Source organism: Oncorhynchus keta, chromosome 14, assembly GCF_023373465.1.
Source record: "Oncorhynchus keta strain PuntledgeMale-10-30-2019 chromosome 14, Oket_V2, whole genome shotgun sequence".
NCBI classification, from domain to species: Eukaryota; Metazoa; Chordata; class Actinopteri; order Salmoniformes; family Salmonidae; genus Oncorhynchus; species Oncorhynchus keta.
In genome coordinates this window covers 14,174,655-14,194,739 of record NC_068434.1, presented here as the reverse complement: position 1 = coordinate 14,194,739, position 20,085 = coordinate 14,174,655, and the positions used below count along the sequence as shown (strand labels likewise).

Genomic DNA, 20,085 nt, shown 5'->3' with positions numbered 1-20,085 from the left:
ATTCTGAACAAACAAGAAATAAGACAAAAAAACAGAAAACTTGAGCGTGCACAACTATTCAACCCCCCAAAGTCAATACCTTGTAGAACCATCTTTTGCAGCAATTACAGCTGCAAGTCTCTTGGAGTATGTCTCTATAAGCTTGGCACATCTCGCCACTGGGATTTTTGCCCATTCTTCAGGCAAAACAGCTCCAGCTCCTTCAAGTTGGATAGTATCCGCTGGTGTACAGCAATCTTTAACTCATACCACAGGTTTTCAATTGGATTGACCTCTGGGCTTTGACTAGGCCATTCCAAGACATTGAAATGTTTCCCCTTCAACCACACGAGTGTTGCTTTAGCTGTATGCTTAGGGTCATTGTCCTGCTGGAAGGTGAACCTCTGTCCCAGTCTCAAATCTCTGGAAGACTGAAACAGGTTTCCCTCAAGAATTTCCCTGTATTTAACGCCATCCAACATTCATTAAATTCTGACCAGTTTCCCAGTCCCTGCCGATGAAAAACATCCCCACAGCATGATGCTGCCACCACCATGCTTCACTGTGGGGATGGTGTTCTCGGGTGTTGTGAGGTGTTGGGTTTACCCCAGACATAGCGTTTTTCTTGATGGCCAAAAAGCTCAATTTTAGTCTCATCTGACCAGAGTACCTTCTTCCATATGTTTGGGGAGTCTCCCACATGCCATTTGCCAAACACCAAACATGTTTGCTTATTTTTTTCTGGACACTCTTCCATAAAGCCCAGCTCTGTGGAGTGTACGGCTTAAAGTGGTCCAATGGACAGATACCCCAATCTCCTCTGTGGAGCTTTGCAGCTCCTTCTGGGTTATCTTTGGTCTATTTGTTGCCTCTCTGATTAATGCCCACCTTGCCTGGTTCGTGAGTTTTGGTGGGTGGCACTCTCTTGGCAGGTTTCTTGTGGTGCCATGTTCTTTCCATTTAAAAAAAATGATTTAATGGTGCTCCATGGGATGTTCAAAGTTTCTGATATTTTTTTATAACCCAACCCTGATCTGTACTTCTCCACAACGTTGTCCCTGACCTGTTTGGAGAGCCCCTTTGTCTTCATGGTGCCGCTTCCTTGGTGGTGCACCTTGCTTAGTGGTGTTGCAGACTCTGGGGCCTTTCAGAACAGGTGTATATATACTGAGACAGATTTTTTTAACTAGGCAAGTCAGTTAAGAACAAATTCTTATTTTCATTGACGGCCTAGGAACAGTGGGTTAACTGCCTTGTTCAGGGGCAGAATGACAGATTTTTACTTTGTCAGCTCTGGGATTTGATCTTTCAACCTTCCGGTTACTAGTCCAATGCTCTAACCACTAGGCTACCTGTCGCCCCAAATCAGATCATGTGACACAGGTGGACTTAATTAATTAAATAACGAGACTTCTGAAGGTAATTGGTTGCACCAGATCCTATTTAGGGGCTTCATAGGAAAGGGGGTGAATACATATGCACGCACCACCTTTAAAAAAAAATAATAATAATTTGAAACAAGTAAATTTTTTTCATTTCACTTCACTAATTTGGGCTATTTTGTGGATGTCCATTACATCAAATCCAAATAAAAAATGGCAAGGGGGGTGTATACTTTTGCAAGGCACTGTAGCTGCTGCCTTGGACCCACTCAACATCCCTGTCATTATACAGTCGCTCTTTGTGCTCCCTGTAATTACCACGCTAGGTATTAATGAGCACAGAAACAAAACACTCTCTCTCTCGCTCTCTCCATATCTCCCCCTCTCTCTATCTCCATATCTTCCTCCCTCTCTCTCTCTATCTCCATATCTCCCCCCTCTCTCTATCTCCATATCTTCCTCCCTCTCTCTCTCTATCTCCATATCTCCCCCCTCTCTCTATCTCCATATCTTCCTCCCTCTCTCTCTCTATCTCCATATCTTCCTCCCCCCTCTCTCTATCTCCATATCTTCCTCCCTCTCTCTCTCTATCTCCATACCCCCCCCCTCTCTCTATCTCCATATCTTCCTCCCTCTCTCTCTCTATCTCCATATCTTCCTCCCTCTCTCTCTCTATCTCCATATCTTCCTCCCTCTCTCTCTCTATCTCCATATCTTCCTCCCTCTTTCTCTCTATCTCCATCTCTTCCCCCCTCTCTCTCTCTCTTGCTGTATGGATGCACTGCACCTGTTAATGACTCAGCCCTCTCTTGGATGCAAGTTCTGGTTTTGTTTGTCGTCAAAGAGGAGGATCAGGCCAGCTAATATAGTGGAGGATCGGGCCTGCTAATATAGTGGAGGATCAGGCCTGCTAATATAGTGGAGGATCAGGCCTGCTAATATAGTGGAGGATTAGGCCTGCTAATATAGTGGAGGATCAGGCCTGCTAATATCACCCTGGTTTATTATCTCCCTGGTATACCATTACCATGGTATAGCATCAACCTGGTATAGCATCACCCTGGTTTATTATCTCCCTGGTATACCATTACCATGGTATATCATCTCCCTGGTATAACATCACCCTGGTATATTATCAACGTGGTATATCATTACCCTGGTATCGCATCACCCTGGTATAGCATCTCCCTGGTATATCATTGCCATGGTATAGCATCACCCTGGTATATTATCAACGTGGTATATCATTACCCTGATATAGCATCTCCTTGGTATAGCATCTCCCTGGTATATTATCTACGTGGTATATCATTATCCTGGTATAGCATCACCCTGGTATAGCATCTCCCGGGTATATCATTACCATGGTATAGCATCAACCTGGTATAGCATCTCCCTGGTATATCATTACCCTGATATAGCATCACCCTGGTATAGCATCTCCCTGGTATATCATTACCCTGGTATAGCATCTCCCTGGTATAGCATCACCCTGGTATATCATTGCCATGGTATAGCATCAACCTGGTATAGCATCTCCCTGGTATATTATTACCATGGTATAGCATCAACCTGGTATATTATCTACCTGGTATATCATTACCCTGATATAGCATCTCCTTGGTATAGCATCTCCTTGGTATAGCATCACCCTGGTATATTATCTACCTGGTATATCATTACCCTGGTATAGCATATTCCTGGTCAAGCATCACCCTGGTATATTCTCTACCTGGTATATAATCTACCTGGTATATAATCTACCTGGTATGGCTCTGTCCCCTATCTGTTTTGGTCAGTTCTGTCCTTATAAAATGTGGGTTACCAGGACCACTCACTTTTAGGTCCTACCAGCATGTGTAGGGACTGCTTACAGCCCAGTCTTAGCTGAGCACTTGGCACAGCGTCCAGTCAGTGCACGTGTGTGTTCGTGGTTGTGGGAGTATGTTCGTGCATGGAGACAGGTTTACTGTACCAGGCAGCCCTGTGCCAGGATCTGTGACCTACAGTAAAGCCTCCAGATTAAGAGTGGCTTCATTTAACCAGCCCTAAGGGCCTGGTCTCTGGTCTCTGCCCCGGTCCCAGCTCACTACACTATACTGGGCCACAGCCAGGCCTGGACAGAGAGCAGAGATCATTTAGAACACTCTGAACTTTTAGGAAAAACTCCCAATTTCTGATCGTCAAAGAATGAATACATTATATTTAACCTAAGAATGTCATTATATGGGTGTGTGTCTGTGTGTGTTAACTGTGTATTAGAGTGACTCTGCGCTGTTGTGTGTGTTTCAGAGGTGCCCATGGTGCTGTACCTGTTTGCCCTGGTGTCCCTGGTGTTGCTGTGGGCAGGACTACACATGGGCTACAGATACCTGTGGATGCTCATCCTCTACGTCATCTTCAACCTCCTGCTGGTAAGGTATCATCATTGTGTGTGTCTTATTGACTCTCTATTTCTGTCAAAACTTAAGGAAAATCTTTCTTAGTTTTGTAAATGTTACAACAGCACACTTAGATACAGCAACTTCCTAGATACTTGAGAGGCCAGATGTGTAGCCATTGGCGTAATAACTCTCCTCAGGTTCAGTAACTCTCCTCAAGTTCAGTAACTCTCCTCAGGTTTGGTAACTCTCCTCAGGTTCAGTAACTCTCCTCAGGTTCAGTAACTCTCCTCAGGTTCAGTAACTCTCCTCAGGTTCAGTAACTCTCCTCAGGTTTGTTTTTGCCAGTGTGTGTGAGTGCAGAATAGCCTCTCTCCTTCTCAAAGCTCATAGCTCTCTGGAGGCACATCGGTACTATGTATTGATCCCTTAAAGGGACACACACACACACACACATGTGGGGCCCAACAGTGCAGTGGCTTAAAGGGATACTTTGAGATTTTGGCAATGAGGCCCTTTATCTACTTCCCCAGAATCAGATGAACTCATGGATATAATTTGTATGTCTTTGCTTGTGGTTTGAAGGAAGTTGCTAACCATCGCTAGCACAATTTCTAACTAGCATTAGCATAATGCCTAGAAGTCTAGCTAGCAGATACCCATAGACTTCCAGTCATTGTGCTAACGCTAGTTAGCATTGGCTAGCAAAACTACCTCTACATTTCTTATACTGGACACAGAGACATAAAAATGGTGTCCATGAGTACATCGGACTCTGGGGAAGTAGATCAAGGGCATTTTAAGTATCATTTTAAGCCACTGCACTGTTAGGCCCCGTGTGTGCGTGTGCGCGCGTGCCTGTTGGTCTATTGATGTGTGTGGGCGTGTGCCTGCATGCCTTGATGTGTGTGTGTGTGTGTGTGTGTGTGTGTGTGTGTGTGTGTGTGTGTGTGTGTGTGTGTGTGTGTGTGTGTGTGTGTGTGTGTGTGTGTGTGTGTGTGTGTGTGTGTGTGTGTGTGTGTGTGTGTGTGTGTGTGTGTGTGATGAAGGGTGTTCAAGTTGCCTTTGAAGCCTACCTTTTGATGTCTGGCCCTGCCAGTGTGAGCTCTATTTGAGTGAAGTTAGCATGAGGACTATCATAGATACTGTATCTCCAGAGAGTGGCGGCCAGACCACTCTCTCAGTACTCTCAGTACAGAGTGGGAATGCATATCAGAGAGGGTGAGACAGAGAGGAGATGGGGCCATTCGTAAGATGGAGAGAACTTAATCATCATGTACTTCTGTACAGCGCTGTATGATCTACAGCCACTAGTACATAACATCTTGTTTAATAACGGTTGCATAACTGACAATGTGCTGAAAGATGTTTGAACTATTAATGCCTACTTCATTGTCTGTTGCTAGTTGAGGGTAGGTTCCACACACGTAAAGTAAGTGTATCATTTTATTTTTGTATTTATTTTATTTAAAACATTCGAACAATTGTTGCATTAGGTAGGCGGTGGACTAGACAGCGGCATAATTGTTCTTTTAGTCCTTGTGAATGTCTCTGTTAGCTGTAAATTTTTCTCCCAGACATCTTTGTCCATTAAGTGTGTCACACAGGTCCGTGGCTCTATGTAGAGGACCCCTGGCTCAATAAGCTGCAGACATCAAAATCAAATCAAATTGTATTAGTCACATCTGCCGAATACAACAGGTGTAGACCTTACAGTGAAATGCTTACTTACAAACCCCTAAACAACAGTGCAGTTTCAAAAAAAGACATATAAGAATGAGAGATAAAAGTAACAAGTAATTAAAGAGCAGCAGTAAAAATGTACAATATATACAGGGGGGTGCCGGTACAGAGTCAATGTGCGGGGGCACCGGTTTGTTGAGGTAGTATATACATGCAGGTAGAGTTATTAAAGTGACTATGCATAGATAATAACAGAGAGTATCAGCAGTGTAAAACTGGGGGAGGCAATGCAAATAGTCTGAGTAGCCATTTGACTAGATGTTCAGGAGTCTTATGGCTTGGGGTAGAAGCTGTTTAGAAGCCTCTTGGACCCAGACTTGGCGCTCTGGTACTGCTTGCCGTACAGTAGCAGAGAGGACTCTATGACTAATGTGGTTGGAGTCTTTGACAATTTTTAGGGCCTTCCTCTGACACCGCCTGGTATATAGGTCCTGGATGGCAGGAAGCTTGGCCCCAGTGATGTACTGGGCCGTTCGCACTACCCTCTGTAGTGCCATGCGGTTGGAGGCCGAGCAGTTGCCATACTAGGCAGTGATGCAACCAGTCAGAATGCTCTCAATGGTGCAGCTGTTTGTTTTTTGAGGATCTGAGGACCCATGCCAAATCTTTTCAGTCTCCTGAGGGGGATAGGTTTTGTCGTGCCCGCTTCACGACTGTCATGTTGTGCTTGGACCATGTTAGTTTGTTGGTGATGTGGATTCCAAGGACCTTGAAGCTCTCAACCTGCTAAACTACAGCCCCGTCGATGAGAATGGGGGTCGTGCTCTGTCCTCTTTTTCCTATAGTCCACAATCATCTCCTTTGTCTTGAACACGTTAAGGGTCCTTAGCTTACTGATGAGCTTTGAGGGCACTACGGTGTTGAACACTGAGCTGTAGTCAATGATTAGGATTCTCACAGGTGTTCCTTTTGTCCAGGTGGGAAAGGGCAGTGTGGAGTGCAATATAGATTGCATCATCTGTGGATCTGTTGGGGCGGTATGCAAATTGGAGTGAGTCTAGGGTTTCTGGGATGATGGTGTTGATGTGGGCCATGACCACCCTTTCAAAGCACTTCATGGCTACAGGCGTGAGTGCTACGAGTCGGCAGTCATTTAGGCAGGTTACCTTAGTGTTCTTGCGCACAGGCACTATGGTGGTCTGCTTAAAACATGTTGATATTACAGACTCAGACAGGGAGAGGTTGAAAATGTCAGTGAAGACACTTGCCAGTTGGTCAGCGCATGCTCGCAGTACACGTCCTGGTAATCCATCTGGCCCTGCGGCCTTGTGAATGTTGACCTGTCTAAAGGTCTTACTCACATTGGCTGCGGAGAGCGTGATCACAGTCTTCCGGTACAGCTGGTGCTCTCATGCATGTTTCATTGTTATGTGCCTCGAAGCAGGCATAAAAGTAGTTTAGCTCGTCTGGTAGGCTCGTGTCACTGGGCAGCTCTTGGCTGTGCTTCCCTTTGTGTAGTCTGTAATGGTTTGCAGGCCCTGCCACATCCGATGAGTGTCAGAGCCGGTGTAGTACGATTCGATCTTAGTCCTGTATTGACGCTTTGCCTGTTTGATGGTTCGTCGGTGGTCATAGCGGGAGCTCTTGAAAGCAGCAGCTCTAGTCTTTAGCTCAGTGCGGTTGCTGGCTGTAATCCATGGCTTCTGGTTGGGGTATGTACGTACAGTCACTGTGGGGACGATGTCATCGATGCACTTATTGATGAAGCCAATGACAGATGTGGTGTACATCTGTCATCTGTGCTAGAAAAACAGTCCTGTAGCTTAACATCTGCTTCATCTGACCACTTTATTATTGATTCTAGTCACTGGTGCTTCCTGCTTTAGACATTTTTTTTTAAACTAGGCAAGTCAGTTAAGAGCAAATTCTTATTTACAATGATGGCCTAGGAACAGTGGGTTAAGAGCCTTGTTCAGGGGCAGAACAACAGAGTTTTTCCTTGTCAGCTTGGGGATTCGATCTATCAACCTTCCAGTTACTGGACCAATGCTCTAACCACCAGGCTACCTGCCGCGGGAAGAATGTCACGATGACAATAACTGATGTGCTTAGAAACCCGAGCCATTCACAAACACCCAACTATGAAGTCATCTGATCAGATGTCCAGCCTGACCAACGGTATGACTTACTTCCTCCAATGTTATCCAGTTGATATCAAGACTTCATGGAGATCAATCGAGTGTCTTTGTCTAAGACATGGCTTTGTTTCACAGCCTGTCATTTACGGCTTCCCTGCTACAATAAGCTCCAGTACAGGACAAATCCCCTGAAGATGTAGAGAGAGGCCAACTAGCCCCCCTATTCCTGCTACAGCTACTGCTATTTCTACTCCTACTGCTGCTACTTCTAGTGTTCCTCCTGCTACTCCTACTACTACTCCTGCTCCTACTGCAGCTACTCCTAATCCTACTGCTATTCCTACTGCTACTGCTATTCCTACTGCTACTCCTGCTACTACTACTGCTACTTCTACTCCTACTACTACTACTGCTGCTGCTACTACTGCTGATACTTCTGCTCATCCTACTGCTACTCCTCCTGCTACTCCTATTGCTACTGCTACTCCTACTGCTACTCTTGCTGCTCTACTACTGCTGCTACTCCTGCTGCTACTCCTATTGCTACTGCTGCTCCTATTGCTACTCCTATTGCTACTGCTACGCCTACTGCTACTGCTACACCTATTGCAACTGCTACTCCTATTTTTACTGCTACTCCTACTGCTACACCTACTGCTACTCCTATTGCTACTCCTACTGCTACTCCTACTGCTACTCCTGCTGCAACTCCTACTGCTACTCCTACTTTTACTGCTACTCCACTGCTACTCCTGCTACTGCTATTCCTACTCCTACTGCTGCTAACTGCCCTACTGGTACTCCTATTCCTACTGCTACTTTTACTCCTACTCCACTCCTACTCCTACTCCTACTGCTACTCCTGCTGCTACACCTACTGCTACTCCTATTGCTACTCCTACTGCTACTCCTACTGCTACTGCTGCAACTCCTGCTGCTACTCCTACTTTTACTGCTACTCCACTGCTACTCCTGCTACTGCTATTCCTACTCCTACTGCTACTCCTACTGCTACTGCTACTGCTATTCCTACTGGTACTCCTATTCCTACTGCTACTACTCCTACTCCTACTCCTACTCCTACTCCTACTCCTACTGCTACTCCTACTGCTACTGCTACTGCTATTCCTACTGGTACTCCTATTCCTACTGCTACTACTCCTACTCCTACTCCTACTCCTACTCCTACTCCTACTCCTACTGCTACTCCTACTATTCCTACTGCTGCTACTCCTACTTCTTCTCCTCCTCCTACCTCTACTCCTATTGCTACTGCTATTGTTCTCTCTCCTAGCGATGCCAGCGTCGGGCTGTTTTGAACCTGTTGTGAAGCTGTTGCTGTCAGCAGGAACACAATTAAAGGACAATTGTTCTGCTTTGAGAGTCTGCATTTACAGAGGAAAAACAATTTGTTTTGTGGGGAGATGAGGAACATTGAGATCAGAGCACTGATATTTGTAGCATGGCACAGTCATTAAGGTTACGTCATCACCAACACTAATGGACATTAATAGAGTGGAATCAACAGACAGGAAATGTAAAGTACAGTGCTGCATTAGCTTGAATTAGGTTTTTAAAATGAGCATAATTGAAATTATAATTTCATTAGGATTTATGATATAATCACATTCATTCTATGCTGTGTGGAGTGAGGTTTATATGTGTATGGCAGGATAGCAAATCTTCAGATCACGGTTTACTGTTGTGGCTGCCGTAAGCCTCAGAAACCCTAAGGAATCATTTCAATAACGGAGGTTATCCTAGCTCTCTATTGAGTTGGTATAGTATCTGATTATCACACTTGCTTCTGTCCTGTAGCATTTTTTTTTTCCACAGTTGCTTATGTGCCTCTATGCTATTGCACACTTGGCAATTTCACTCTCATTCAGGATGTTTTGTGTTATCTCCCTCATGCGGTACATTTTCCATGAGGATCATTTTCCATGTTGTTATTGTTGTTGGAGTGACTGTTTCTTTGACTGTAAAAGGCTGTTTGTTTCTGCTCACAACAGCTGTGTGTGTGTGTGTGTGTGTGTGTGTGTGTGTGTGTGTGTGTGTGTGTGTGTGTGTGTGTGTGTGTGTGTGTGTGTGTGTGTGTGTGTGTGTGTGTGTGTGTGTGTGTGTGTGTGTGTGTGTGTGTGTGTGTGTATGTGTGTGTGTGCAAACATGCAAAGAAGGTATTTTCTCTGCATCCATTTCAACTCTATAGACATTGTTAATGCTATGGCTGTATTCTACCATCTCTAAACCACAGCAGCATCACTATATGCAGTAGTCCACTGAGCAGCCGTTAGCCAGCTGGCTCCAGTGCACTGGCTATATTTCCTACATCCTGGTTTTAGTGGTTAGTTAGCACTGCTCTGAAGCTACTAGGCTACATCAGAGGACATTTGTACAGGAAGGGCAAACATCAGCGAATGGATAAAATATTTCTGAGAAGACTTTGGGCCCTATCACATCTAGGGAACTAGAAGCTGGTAACTTGATGTCCAGGATGGTTATTTTCTTGCATTGCAGAGATGTAAGCCTGGAGTGAATGGGTCAAGTAAACAAACAAATGTTTCAGTGTGTTCTAGGTACAGTGCATTCAAAAAAATATTCAGACCCCTTGACTCTTTCCACATTTTGTTACGTTACAGTCTTATTCTAAGATTGATTAAATAGTTTTTTCCCCCTCATCAATATACACACAATACCCCATAATGACAAAGCAAAAACAGATTATTTTTTAATTTTAGCAAATGTATAAAGATACAAAACTTAAATATAACATTTACATAAGTATTCAGACCCTTTGCTCAGTACTTTGTTGAAGCACCTTTGGTTACAGCCTCGAGTCTTCTTGGGTATGACGCTACAAGCTTGGCACACCTGTATTTGGGGAGTTTCTCCCATTCTTCTCTGCAGATCCTCTGAAGCTCTGTCGGGTTGGATGGGGAGCTTCGCTGCACAGCTATTTTCAGGTCTCTCCAGAGATGTTCGATCAGGTTCAAGTCCAGACTCTGGCTGGGCCACTCAAGGACATTCAGAGACTCGAAGCCACTCCTGCGTTATCTTGGCTGTGTGCCGAGGGTCGTTATCCTGTTCAAAGGTGAACCTTCACCACAGTCTGAGGTCCTGAGCGCTCTGGAGCAGATTTTTATCAAGGATCTCTCTGTACTTTGCTCCGTGGCTGTCACACCCTGACCTTAGTATTCTTTGTTTTCTTTGTTATTTTGGTTAGGTCAGGGTGTGACATGGGTGATGTATGTGTTTTTTGCTTGTCTAGGGGTTTTGTATGTTAATGGGGTTGTTTACTATCTAGGTGTTTATGTATGTCTATGGTTGCCTAGATTGGTTCTCAATTAGAGGCAGCTGTCTATCGTTGTCTCTGATTGGGAACCATATTTAGGCAGCCATATTCTGCGGGTATTTTGTGGGTGATTGTTCCTGTTCACGTTACTGGACGGGACTGTTTCGTCGGCGTTCCTTTTTGTTGTTTTGTTTGGTGTTTAAGTATTCCCATTAAATATGGATTATCATCACGCTGCATCTTGGTCCTCTTCTCTTTCACCCGAAGACAGTCGTTACATTGGCATTCAGGCCAAAGAGTTCAATCTTGTTTTTCATGCTCTGGGAGTCCTTTAAGTGCCTTTTGGCAAACTCAAGGCGGACTGTCATGTGCCTTTTACTGAGGTGTGGTTTCCATCTGGCCACTCTACCATAAATGCCTGATTGGTGGAGTGCTGCAGAGCTGGTTGGCCTTCTGGAAGGTTCTCCCATCTCCACAGAGGAACTCTGGAGCTCTTTCAGAGTGAGCATCAGTTTCTTCCCGACCAGGGCCCTTCTCCCCAGATTGCTCAGTTTGGCCTGGCGGCCAGATCTAGGAAGAGTCTTAGTGGTTCCAAACTTCTTCCATTTAAGAATGTCCACTGCAGTCCACTGTGTTCTTGGGGACCTTCAATGCTGCAGAATTGCTTTGGTACCCTTCCTCAGATCTGTGCCTCGACACAATCCTGTCTCTGATCAATTTAATTTACCACAGGTGAACTCCAATAAAGTTGTAGAAACATCTGAAGGATGACCAATGGAAACAGGATGCACCTGAGCTCAATTTCGAGTCTCATAGCAAAGGGTCTGAATACTTATGTAAATAAGGTATTTCTGTTTTTTATTTTTAATACATATGCAACATTTTCTAAAAACCTGTTTTCTCTTTGTCATTATGGGGTATTGTGTATAGATTGATGAGGGTGATAAAAGTATTTAATACATTTTAGAGATGAGGTTGTAGAATGTTTAGAATGTCCCTGATTGAGTTTAGTAATGTTGTCGTTCACGCTCATTTAATAATTTACGTTCTTTCTGTCTTCTATTACCCTATAAATTGATTTCTATCTGTCTTGTTAAATGCTACTGAAATCATTCTCTCCCTAGCTAGCTTTTAAATGTTTTATTGAACCTTTATTTCATTAGGCAAATCAATTAAGAACAAATTCTTATTTACAATGACTGCCTGCCAAGAGGCAAAAGGCCTCCTGTGGGGACGTGGGCTGGGATTAAACATACAAATGTAGGACAAAACACACATCACGACAAGAGAGACACATAAACACTATGTAAAGAGAGACCTAAGACAACAACACAGCATGGCATCAACACAGAACAAAACAGCGTGGTAGTTACACAACATGACAACAACATGATAGCAACACAACATGGCAGCAACACAACATGGCAGCAACACAACATGGTAGCAACACAACATGGTAGCAACACAACATCACAACACGGTAACAACACAACATGACAACAACACGGTAACAACACAACATGACAACAACATGATAGCAACACAACATGGTAGCAACACAACATCACAACACGGTAACAACACAACATGACAACAACACGGTAACAACACAACATGACAACAACATGATAGCAACACAACATGGCAGCAACACAACATGGTAGCAACACAACATCACAACACGGTAACAACACAACATGACAACAACATGATAGGAACACAACATGGCAGCAACACAACATGGTAGCAACACAACATAACAACACGGTAACAACACAACATGGCAGCAGCAAAACATGATAGCAGCACAAACATGGTACAAACATTGTTAGGCACAGACAACAGCATGAAGGGCAAAAGGTAGAGACAGCAGCACAACATGTGAAGCTGGCTGGTTAGCGCTGAGCCTCTCTGTACCTCTTATGTCCTCTCTCCCAGGGTGGTGTAGGGCTGTGACCTAACCTCCTCTAGTAACACACACACACACATAACCCCTGACCTGTGCCTTGTGCCCTCTCCCCAGGGCCTGTACGTGTTTGCTGTGTACTTCCTGATGCACAACCAGCTATGTTGGCCAGCCAAGGCCAGCTACACGGTGGAGATGAACGGCCAGGGCAGTCCAGACTCCGCCTACCAGGGAGGGGGTGCCGCCACCATAGGGGGGGAGATCAACAAGTCCACCCAGAACCTCATCAGAACCATGGAGGAGGTAACACACATGCAGTGTCTCTCTGCCATTGTTCCCTCCCTCACTGCCCCAAACTATGGAGAAAAATGGATAAGAAAGAGTGAGAAGCCCTGTTCAAGCCCGACAAGCTGACTGACTAGCTGACTGACTAGCTGACTGGCTGACCACTGTTTCCAAAGCTCTGAGTCTGCTTTACCCTTACCTCCCATACCCCTTTGTCCCCTGCCCAGTGTAGGGGAGACAGGGGGGGGGGCAGATTTTATGTAATTTCTCCTGGGAACACTCAGTCCCTTTTTTTCCAAAGTTGGAATCCACTAATCCTGTTTTTTTTCATGAGAACACAAATGTTGTGATTTGGAACCTTGGGGTCCATCCCAGCAGCAGAGCGGAGGGAGCTGGAGACAAAAGAGAGAAAATTGAGAGGTGGAAAGGAAAGAGAGGGGCGAGAAAGGCGGAGGGGATTGGTACATGGGAGGCATCTCGTCAACCCCCTTCAGAGCGGATATGACAAATCCACTAGTGCCTGGTGGTGCCTAATTCACCAAGATCTAGACACTCTGTACCCATTATAGACAATTACGCAGTGCTGTCTGTCATTACAGGCCTGTTCAGATAGGCTAGTACACCAGCTGTCGGTCTGGCTGTTGATGATATGTTGTTCATGTCAATCAGCTATGTAGTGCTAGGGTTAAAACTGAAATGTGCAGCCCTTTAGGGCCTGGCCTGCCTGTGTCTAACTGTCTTTCTGCATGTCTGACTGTGTCTAACTGTATATCTGTCTGCCTGTTTGTGTCTAACTGTATACCTGTCTGTTTGCCTGTGTCTAACTGTATGCCTGTCTGCCTGTTTGTGTCTAACTGTATACCCGTCTGTCTGCCTGTGTCTAACTGTATGCCTGTCTGCCTGTTTGTGTCTAACTGTATGCCTGTCTGCCTGTTTGTGTCTAACTGTATACCTGTCTGTCTACCTGTCTGTCTGTCTAGCTAGTTGTCTGCCTGTAGCTGTCTGGGAGGGTGCTGAACTCTCTTTCCTTCACTACTCTTGTAGACATTCAGTGAGTTCTCTCTCTGTGTGTGTGTGTCTCTGTCTCTCTCTTTGTCTGTCTGCCAGAATGGGCCTGTTGTGTGTCATTGCATTAATCATGGAGATTTAGGTGACCCATTTACACGCTCATCTCTGGTTAGTGTTGTCTATGAAACGCCTTGAGGACAACCACTTGGCCATCCAGACACTCTAAATGTTAGCTCATAAAAGGCACTGTACAAATGGACCCCTGACATACTTTAGGGTCTGTTATTTCAACTTGTTGGAGTGGCTGTCTTTGATAATACCATATTCAGTCTGTAAATGTGTGTGTCTGGGCATTTCTGCGGCTGTGTGTGCTTGCGTGCGTGTGTGTGTGTGTGTGGCAGGTGTCCGCGGACTGGGAGCGTGCGTCTCTGCGTTTGGACAGCCAGCCCAGCAGTGTGTTTAAGCAGAGCCCTCAGGGCGGAGCCTACGCCACCGACGGAGGTTTCATCAATACCAACCTAGTGGCCGACGATGAGTCCCAGGACTTTGATGACCTCATATTTGCCTTAAAGACTGGTAAGAATCATCATCGCTGAGTCCCACATGGCACCCTATTCCCTATATAAAGCACTACTTTTTTCAAGGTTTTTTATATTTGGCATTTGGACGTTTACACAGATAAACAGGTAGTGGGCAAAACACAAACTGAACCCTTACCACATCAATCCCAACCCCCTATATAGTGCACTACTTTTGACGAAGGCCCATAGGGCACTTTGTAGGGAATACTGTGTCATTTGGGACGGAGCCTATTGCAAATCCTGCACACGTATTCCTCATCAGCCATCAATATGAAGAGTCCAGTTATTCCTGGTCAGGTCACATGCTCAGGAAAAACGTCCTACTCCTGAACAACATAATGGTGTCATGGGAGAAGTGAAAAATGCAATGACTCACTATAAATACAAATCACATCTTATACCCTCGTAGGCTAAAGTTACAATGACTCAGTATATATCATTTTTTACATTTGACATTTTAGTCATTGACCCCGCGCTCTTATCCAGAGCAACTTACAGTCAATACATTCATCTGAAGTTTGCTAGGTGGGAGACGGATAACCACATATCACAGTCATAGCAAGTATATGTTTCCTCAATAAAGTAGCTATCAGCTAGGTCAGAGCTAGTAAGGGGGAAAATAAGTCAAGTGTTAGTTCAGGAAAGGCCTTTTTGGAGGGGTCGGTGTGAGGAGGGGGTGTGAGGGAGAGGGGGTGCTGTGGGATTATTTAAGATACTCTTTGAAGATGTAGGGTTTCAGATGTTTTCAGAAGATGGGTAGGGACTCTGCTGTCCTGGGTTCAGAGGGAAGCTGGTTCTACCATTGGTGTGCCAGGACAGAGAAGAGCTTAGCCTTGGATGAGCTGGAGCTGCCCTTCTATAGGGGTGGGAGGGCCAAGAGACTAGAGATGGCAGAATGGAGGGCCTGGGTTGGGGGTGTAGGGTTTGAGCAAAGCTTGAAGGTAGGGAGGGGCAGTTACTCTTGCTGCTCCATAGGCAAGTACCATGGTCTTGTAGTGTATGCGAGCTTAGACTGGAGGCCAGTGGAGTGTGCATAGAAGCAGGGTGACATGGGAAAACTTGGAATATCATACAAATCTTATTCCCTCGTAGACTAAAGGTCCAATCTGTACTTGAGCATACATTCTCTATCTGGAATATGGGTGACTCACATATGGCTTTTAAACTTTGTGTGATTTTTTTTCTGTGTGTGTGTGTGTGTGTGTGTGTGTGTGTGTGTGTGTGTGTGTGTGTGTGTGTGTGTGTGTGTGTGTGTGTGTGTGTGTGTGTGTGTGTGTGTGTGTGTGTGTGTGTGTGTGTGCTTGCGTGCTTGCATGAGTGTGTATGCATGACTGTATTGTTTGCATGTGTGTAGCCATTACTGCTGGCCCTGCTCAATCACTCCTTTGCAGAGCTTTAATCCTGCACCCTTAGGAACCGTTTTTCCTCAGTCATCAACGTTTAATGAGATAAGGGGCTAACAGCAGACTGATATATCACCCCTCCCATTCTCAAGTCACAGAGTAATCGCTTCATGCTGCCTGAATAACAAGTGGTGGACCCAACTGAACACATGCCAAGTGGTGCTCAGTACTTTTTCTGTATGAAATATATATATAGCCCCTGGTCCAAAGTAGTGCACTATAAAGGGAACAGTATTCCATTGGGGACGAAACCATAGAATGGTGATGTCATGGCTCTTTCGTAGTGACCAAGCCGTCAGTGCTCTGTGAAAGAGTCGTGACATGTAGCGTGACATCCTCATACAGTTTAGATGGGACGTCTCTTCGCCACACATAGCTACTACGTTCACTGCGGTTGGATTCTTTAGAGAGGACACCTGTTAGTTTTATTAACCTTCCTTCTCTCTCTCACCAATTAAGATCTCTGTTCATAGAAACACACCCCATGGAAAGAGACGTGACCTTTAACTTGTATACCAGTCAAGCCTGGTAGCCGTGTCCATATCATGGAAAAGGATTTGACCCTTCCTCGTGGTGGCCAGACAAGCCCCTGATTGATCAGCCCCTGAAGGGCCCCATGCTAAACGGGTTATTCTGGCAACTCAGTGCTAACCGGGCCCCTGGGAGTGGGCCGAGAATACACACCAGTATCCACACCCAGAAAAACACTTGTCCATTGCCGTGGTGATGCTAAATTAAAAGTCTCCCTGGCGGTAGCGGACTTGGAGGGAGTCAGAGGTGTTAATGAGAGTGGATTGGGTAGAGAGGATAATGTTACCGTAAACAAAAGCCTCGGGGAGAGGAGCGCTAACCCTTCTTCTGCCGTCTGTGACGTGGATTGTGTGCGCTGTATTCTAATAAGCAGTTGTTATGGAGGATGAGTTAGCGTTTCTCTGGCGTTCTCTATCACCCATCGGTACACCCCAACATTCAGCCTCACGAGGAATACAGGTATGGATGGGGTGGCATTTACATTTTAATTACCTCTCTTACTGGTCAAACAACAACCAATCAAGGTTAAACAAGATTGAAAAGCAAAATGTATAAACACAAATATTTGCTATTATGTCTTCATCAGAGTGCCTCCAAGACCCCCTTTGGTTATTGTGGAACACCTGAAGCGCTCCACCTACTTACAGTATTTCCTATTTTCTTCAAGGTTAAACAGAATAGAGGGGGGGGTGATTATTATGGGTAAAAAACAACCAATCCTGGCCACTCTTGAACCAGATAGAAAGTATGCAGACATTTTAATGGACCTGTATATTTTCATAATAGGTACATCCCAAACAATACCATATTCCCTTAATAGTGTACTACTTTGACGAGAGCCCCATGGGTCCTGGGGTATATATAGGGAATAGGGTGCCATTTTGGATACTCCATTGTTCATACCTTTGGTAATGTTGAAAATGCTATTTTACATAAAGTGTTGATTATTGATCAGTCTCTTTTCACACAGGACTCTGCAGCAGGTGTTGATGTTGAAATCTTCGGTATACAAAGAACAAATGACTTGATGTTTTGTTAACCAGTTTCTAAGTTAACACTGAATGATGTCAAACATTTATCATAGCTCTGATCCACGGTTTAGTGTACAGAGAGTAGTGGATGAACGCGCACTACGCCTTGGACCAGAGATGACAGCATTATTAATAAGTGATGCTTGACGTGCGCTGTCTCTGTCCCTCTCCCCCTGTCAGGATCGGGCCTTAATCTGAGCGACAACGAGTCGATCCACGGGAGTCATGACGGTGGGAGTACGGCCCCGTCTCAGATAGTAGAACTACGACGCATCCCCATCGCAGACACACACCTCTAACCTCCCATGTTTTTATACCACAGAGAACAACACAAGTGTTTTTAATTTTCTACTGCACAAAAACATCACTTTTTTTTTATAGATTAGTTTTGGTTTTCGTCAGTTTGATGTCATGAAAGCTGGTGATGTTTTTGTCTGTTTTTATATGAATATATCCATGTGTTACTAAATGAACGAGTAAAGGTTCTCGAAGCTGATTTGATCTCTCCTGGGTGTAAAATCTTTTGTATAGTTTTTAGGACACAAGCCAGCACCCTCAAACCTGCTGCTAAGGTTTCTGTAACATTGTTAATAAATATTTCAATAGATATTTTACATCGGACTGTCTTGATTAAATTGTGATTGGGTTTAGAGTGGCCGGCATTAGTCGATGGGAAATGTCAGCAGTCAAACATAAAGAGAGGAGAACCTGTGTGAGAGTTGCGTAACGCAGGATGTGGAATTGCTGAGTGGCTGTGGGGTCACGCAGTCTCGTGGGGCAATTTCACAAATTTGTTATACACGTTCTGAGAATTCTGGTCCATGGTAAGGTCTGAATATTTCTGCTTGTGTCTGCAGGAGGTGGAGGGACTATGAACTATAGATGAGATAATACCTCATCGTAAAACCTGTCAATCTACTGTAAATGTTCCGAATACAAGGTCAAACACTATTCATGGGTTGCACGTTACGTTAAGTTCTATGGCAGCTGACGGTCTACTCAATACATTCTCAATTAGCGCTGATGAAAATTACCATAAATAAGAAAAAAACTGAGGAAGTGAATGACCAAAAGTGGTCTAAGACAATAGAGAGTTTGTGTTGTTAACAGCAATTGAATAAAGATCAGGTTTGGATAATAAGTAAAGCAGTTCCACAGTCTTAGGCCGAAACAGAAGGAACAGCCTCACCAAGCTGGAGCACTGGTGCCAACCCGGCCTGTTCGGAAGCGTGCAACGTTGAAGAACGGTCAGATAGAAATCAATTGAGCAGAACAAATACAATTGTCTGTCAAGTTGAATAGTGGATCGAATCAGCTCTATTCATTACATTTCTATCTGCAACTTTCTGATGATATCACCTTACTGAATACGCCAGGTTTCTGTATTAATTACATCTGCTTGGAAACACCTATGTGTCAGGAAATCTTTATATCAATAGAGTGTAATAAAAATGCATAGGTCTTCGTGTGGGCGAGACATTCCTTTATGACAAAAGTTAAGATCACCAACAAATTATTACCCAGACTGATATTACCCAGACTTATTAAGTATGAAAGTAAGACCCAGATGCAGACAACGTCGAATTAACAATGGTTTAGTATTCCAACAGGGGCAGGAAATAGACAGGTCAAGGCAGGCAGGGGTCAGTAAACCAGAGGTGGGGCAAAGGTACAGGTCGGCAGACGGCTCAGGGGCATGCAGAGTGGTCAGGCAGGCTCAGAGTCAGGACCTGCAAGGTTCAAAACCAGGAGGGTTTGATAACAAAAATGCTGGTTGACTTGACAAACAAAAATGTGTATAATTACACAGGGGATAATGGGGAAGATGGGCTACACCTGGAGGGGGTGGAGACAATCAAAGACAGGTGAAACAGATCAGGGTGTGACAAGACTGACGTTACCCAGATTGACATTGTGTCTGTATGCGTACATGTGTGTGCTTTGAACTGACCTCTGACCTTGTAAATTGTTAGACCTGGTTAATGGATAGAAGAAAAAAATTGGGGGGGGGGGCAAAGCTGAGAGACAGTGGGAGTATTACTAGCTGAAGATGAATGTAGTCAGTTTGTTGTTGGACACTGAGAACACCAGCTAATGGGCTCTGCACAGATTCCCTTCCTCTTATTAATGTAGTTAGTTTGGATTGTTGGACACTGAGAACACCAGCATATGGGCTCTGCAGAGATTCCCTTCCTCTTATTAATGTAGTTAGTTTGGATTGTTGGACACTGAGAACACCAGCTAATGGGCTCTGCAGAGATTCCCTTCCTCTTATTAATGTAGTTAGTTTAGATTGTTGGACACTGAGAACACCAGCTAATGGGCTCTGCAGAGATTACCTTCCTTTTATTCATGTAGTCAGTTTGTTGTTGGACACTGAGAACACCAGCTAATGGGCTCTGCAGAGATTCCCTTCCTCTTATTAATGTAGTTAGTTTAGATTGTTGGACACTGAGAACACCAGCTAATGGGCTCTGCAGAGATT

At 44.6% G+C, this 20,085-nt stretch overlaps 1 protein-coding gene across 1 annotated transcript in view; it reads left to right on the top strand.

The window, feature by feature from the left end:
• LOC118394018 (adhesion G-protein coupled receptor V1) overlaps nucleotides 1-18,209 on the top strand; it is a 285,170-nt gene extending 266,961 nt beyond the window's left edge. The window contains 4 exon segments of the mRNA XM_052461147.1: nucleotides 3,654-3,775; nucleotides 12,879-13,064; nucleotides 14,456-14,630; nucleotides 17,781-18,209. Coding sequence (XP_052317107.1) covers nucleotides 3,654-3,775; nucleotides 12,879-13,064; nucleotides 14,456-14,630; nucleotides 17,781-17,899 — 602 coding nt within the window. The 3' untranslated portion in view covers nucleotides 17,900-18,209.
• The last annotated feature ends 1,876 nt before the right edge of the window (nucleotides 18,210-20,085 follow it).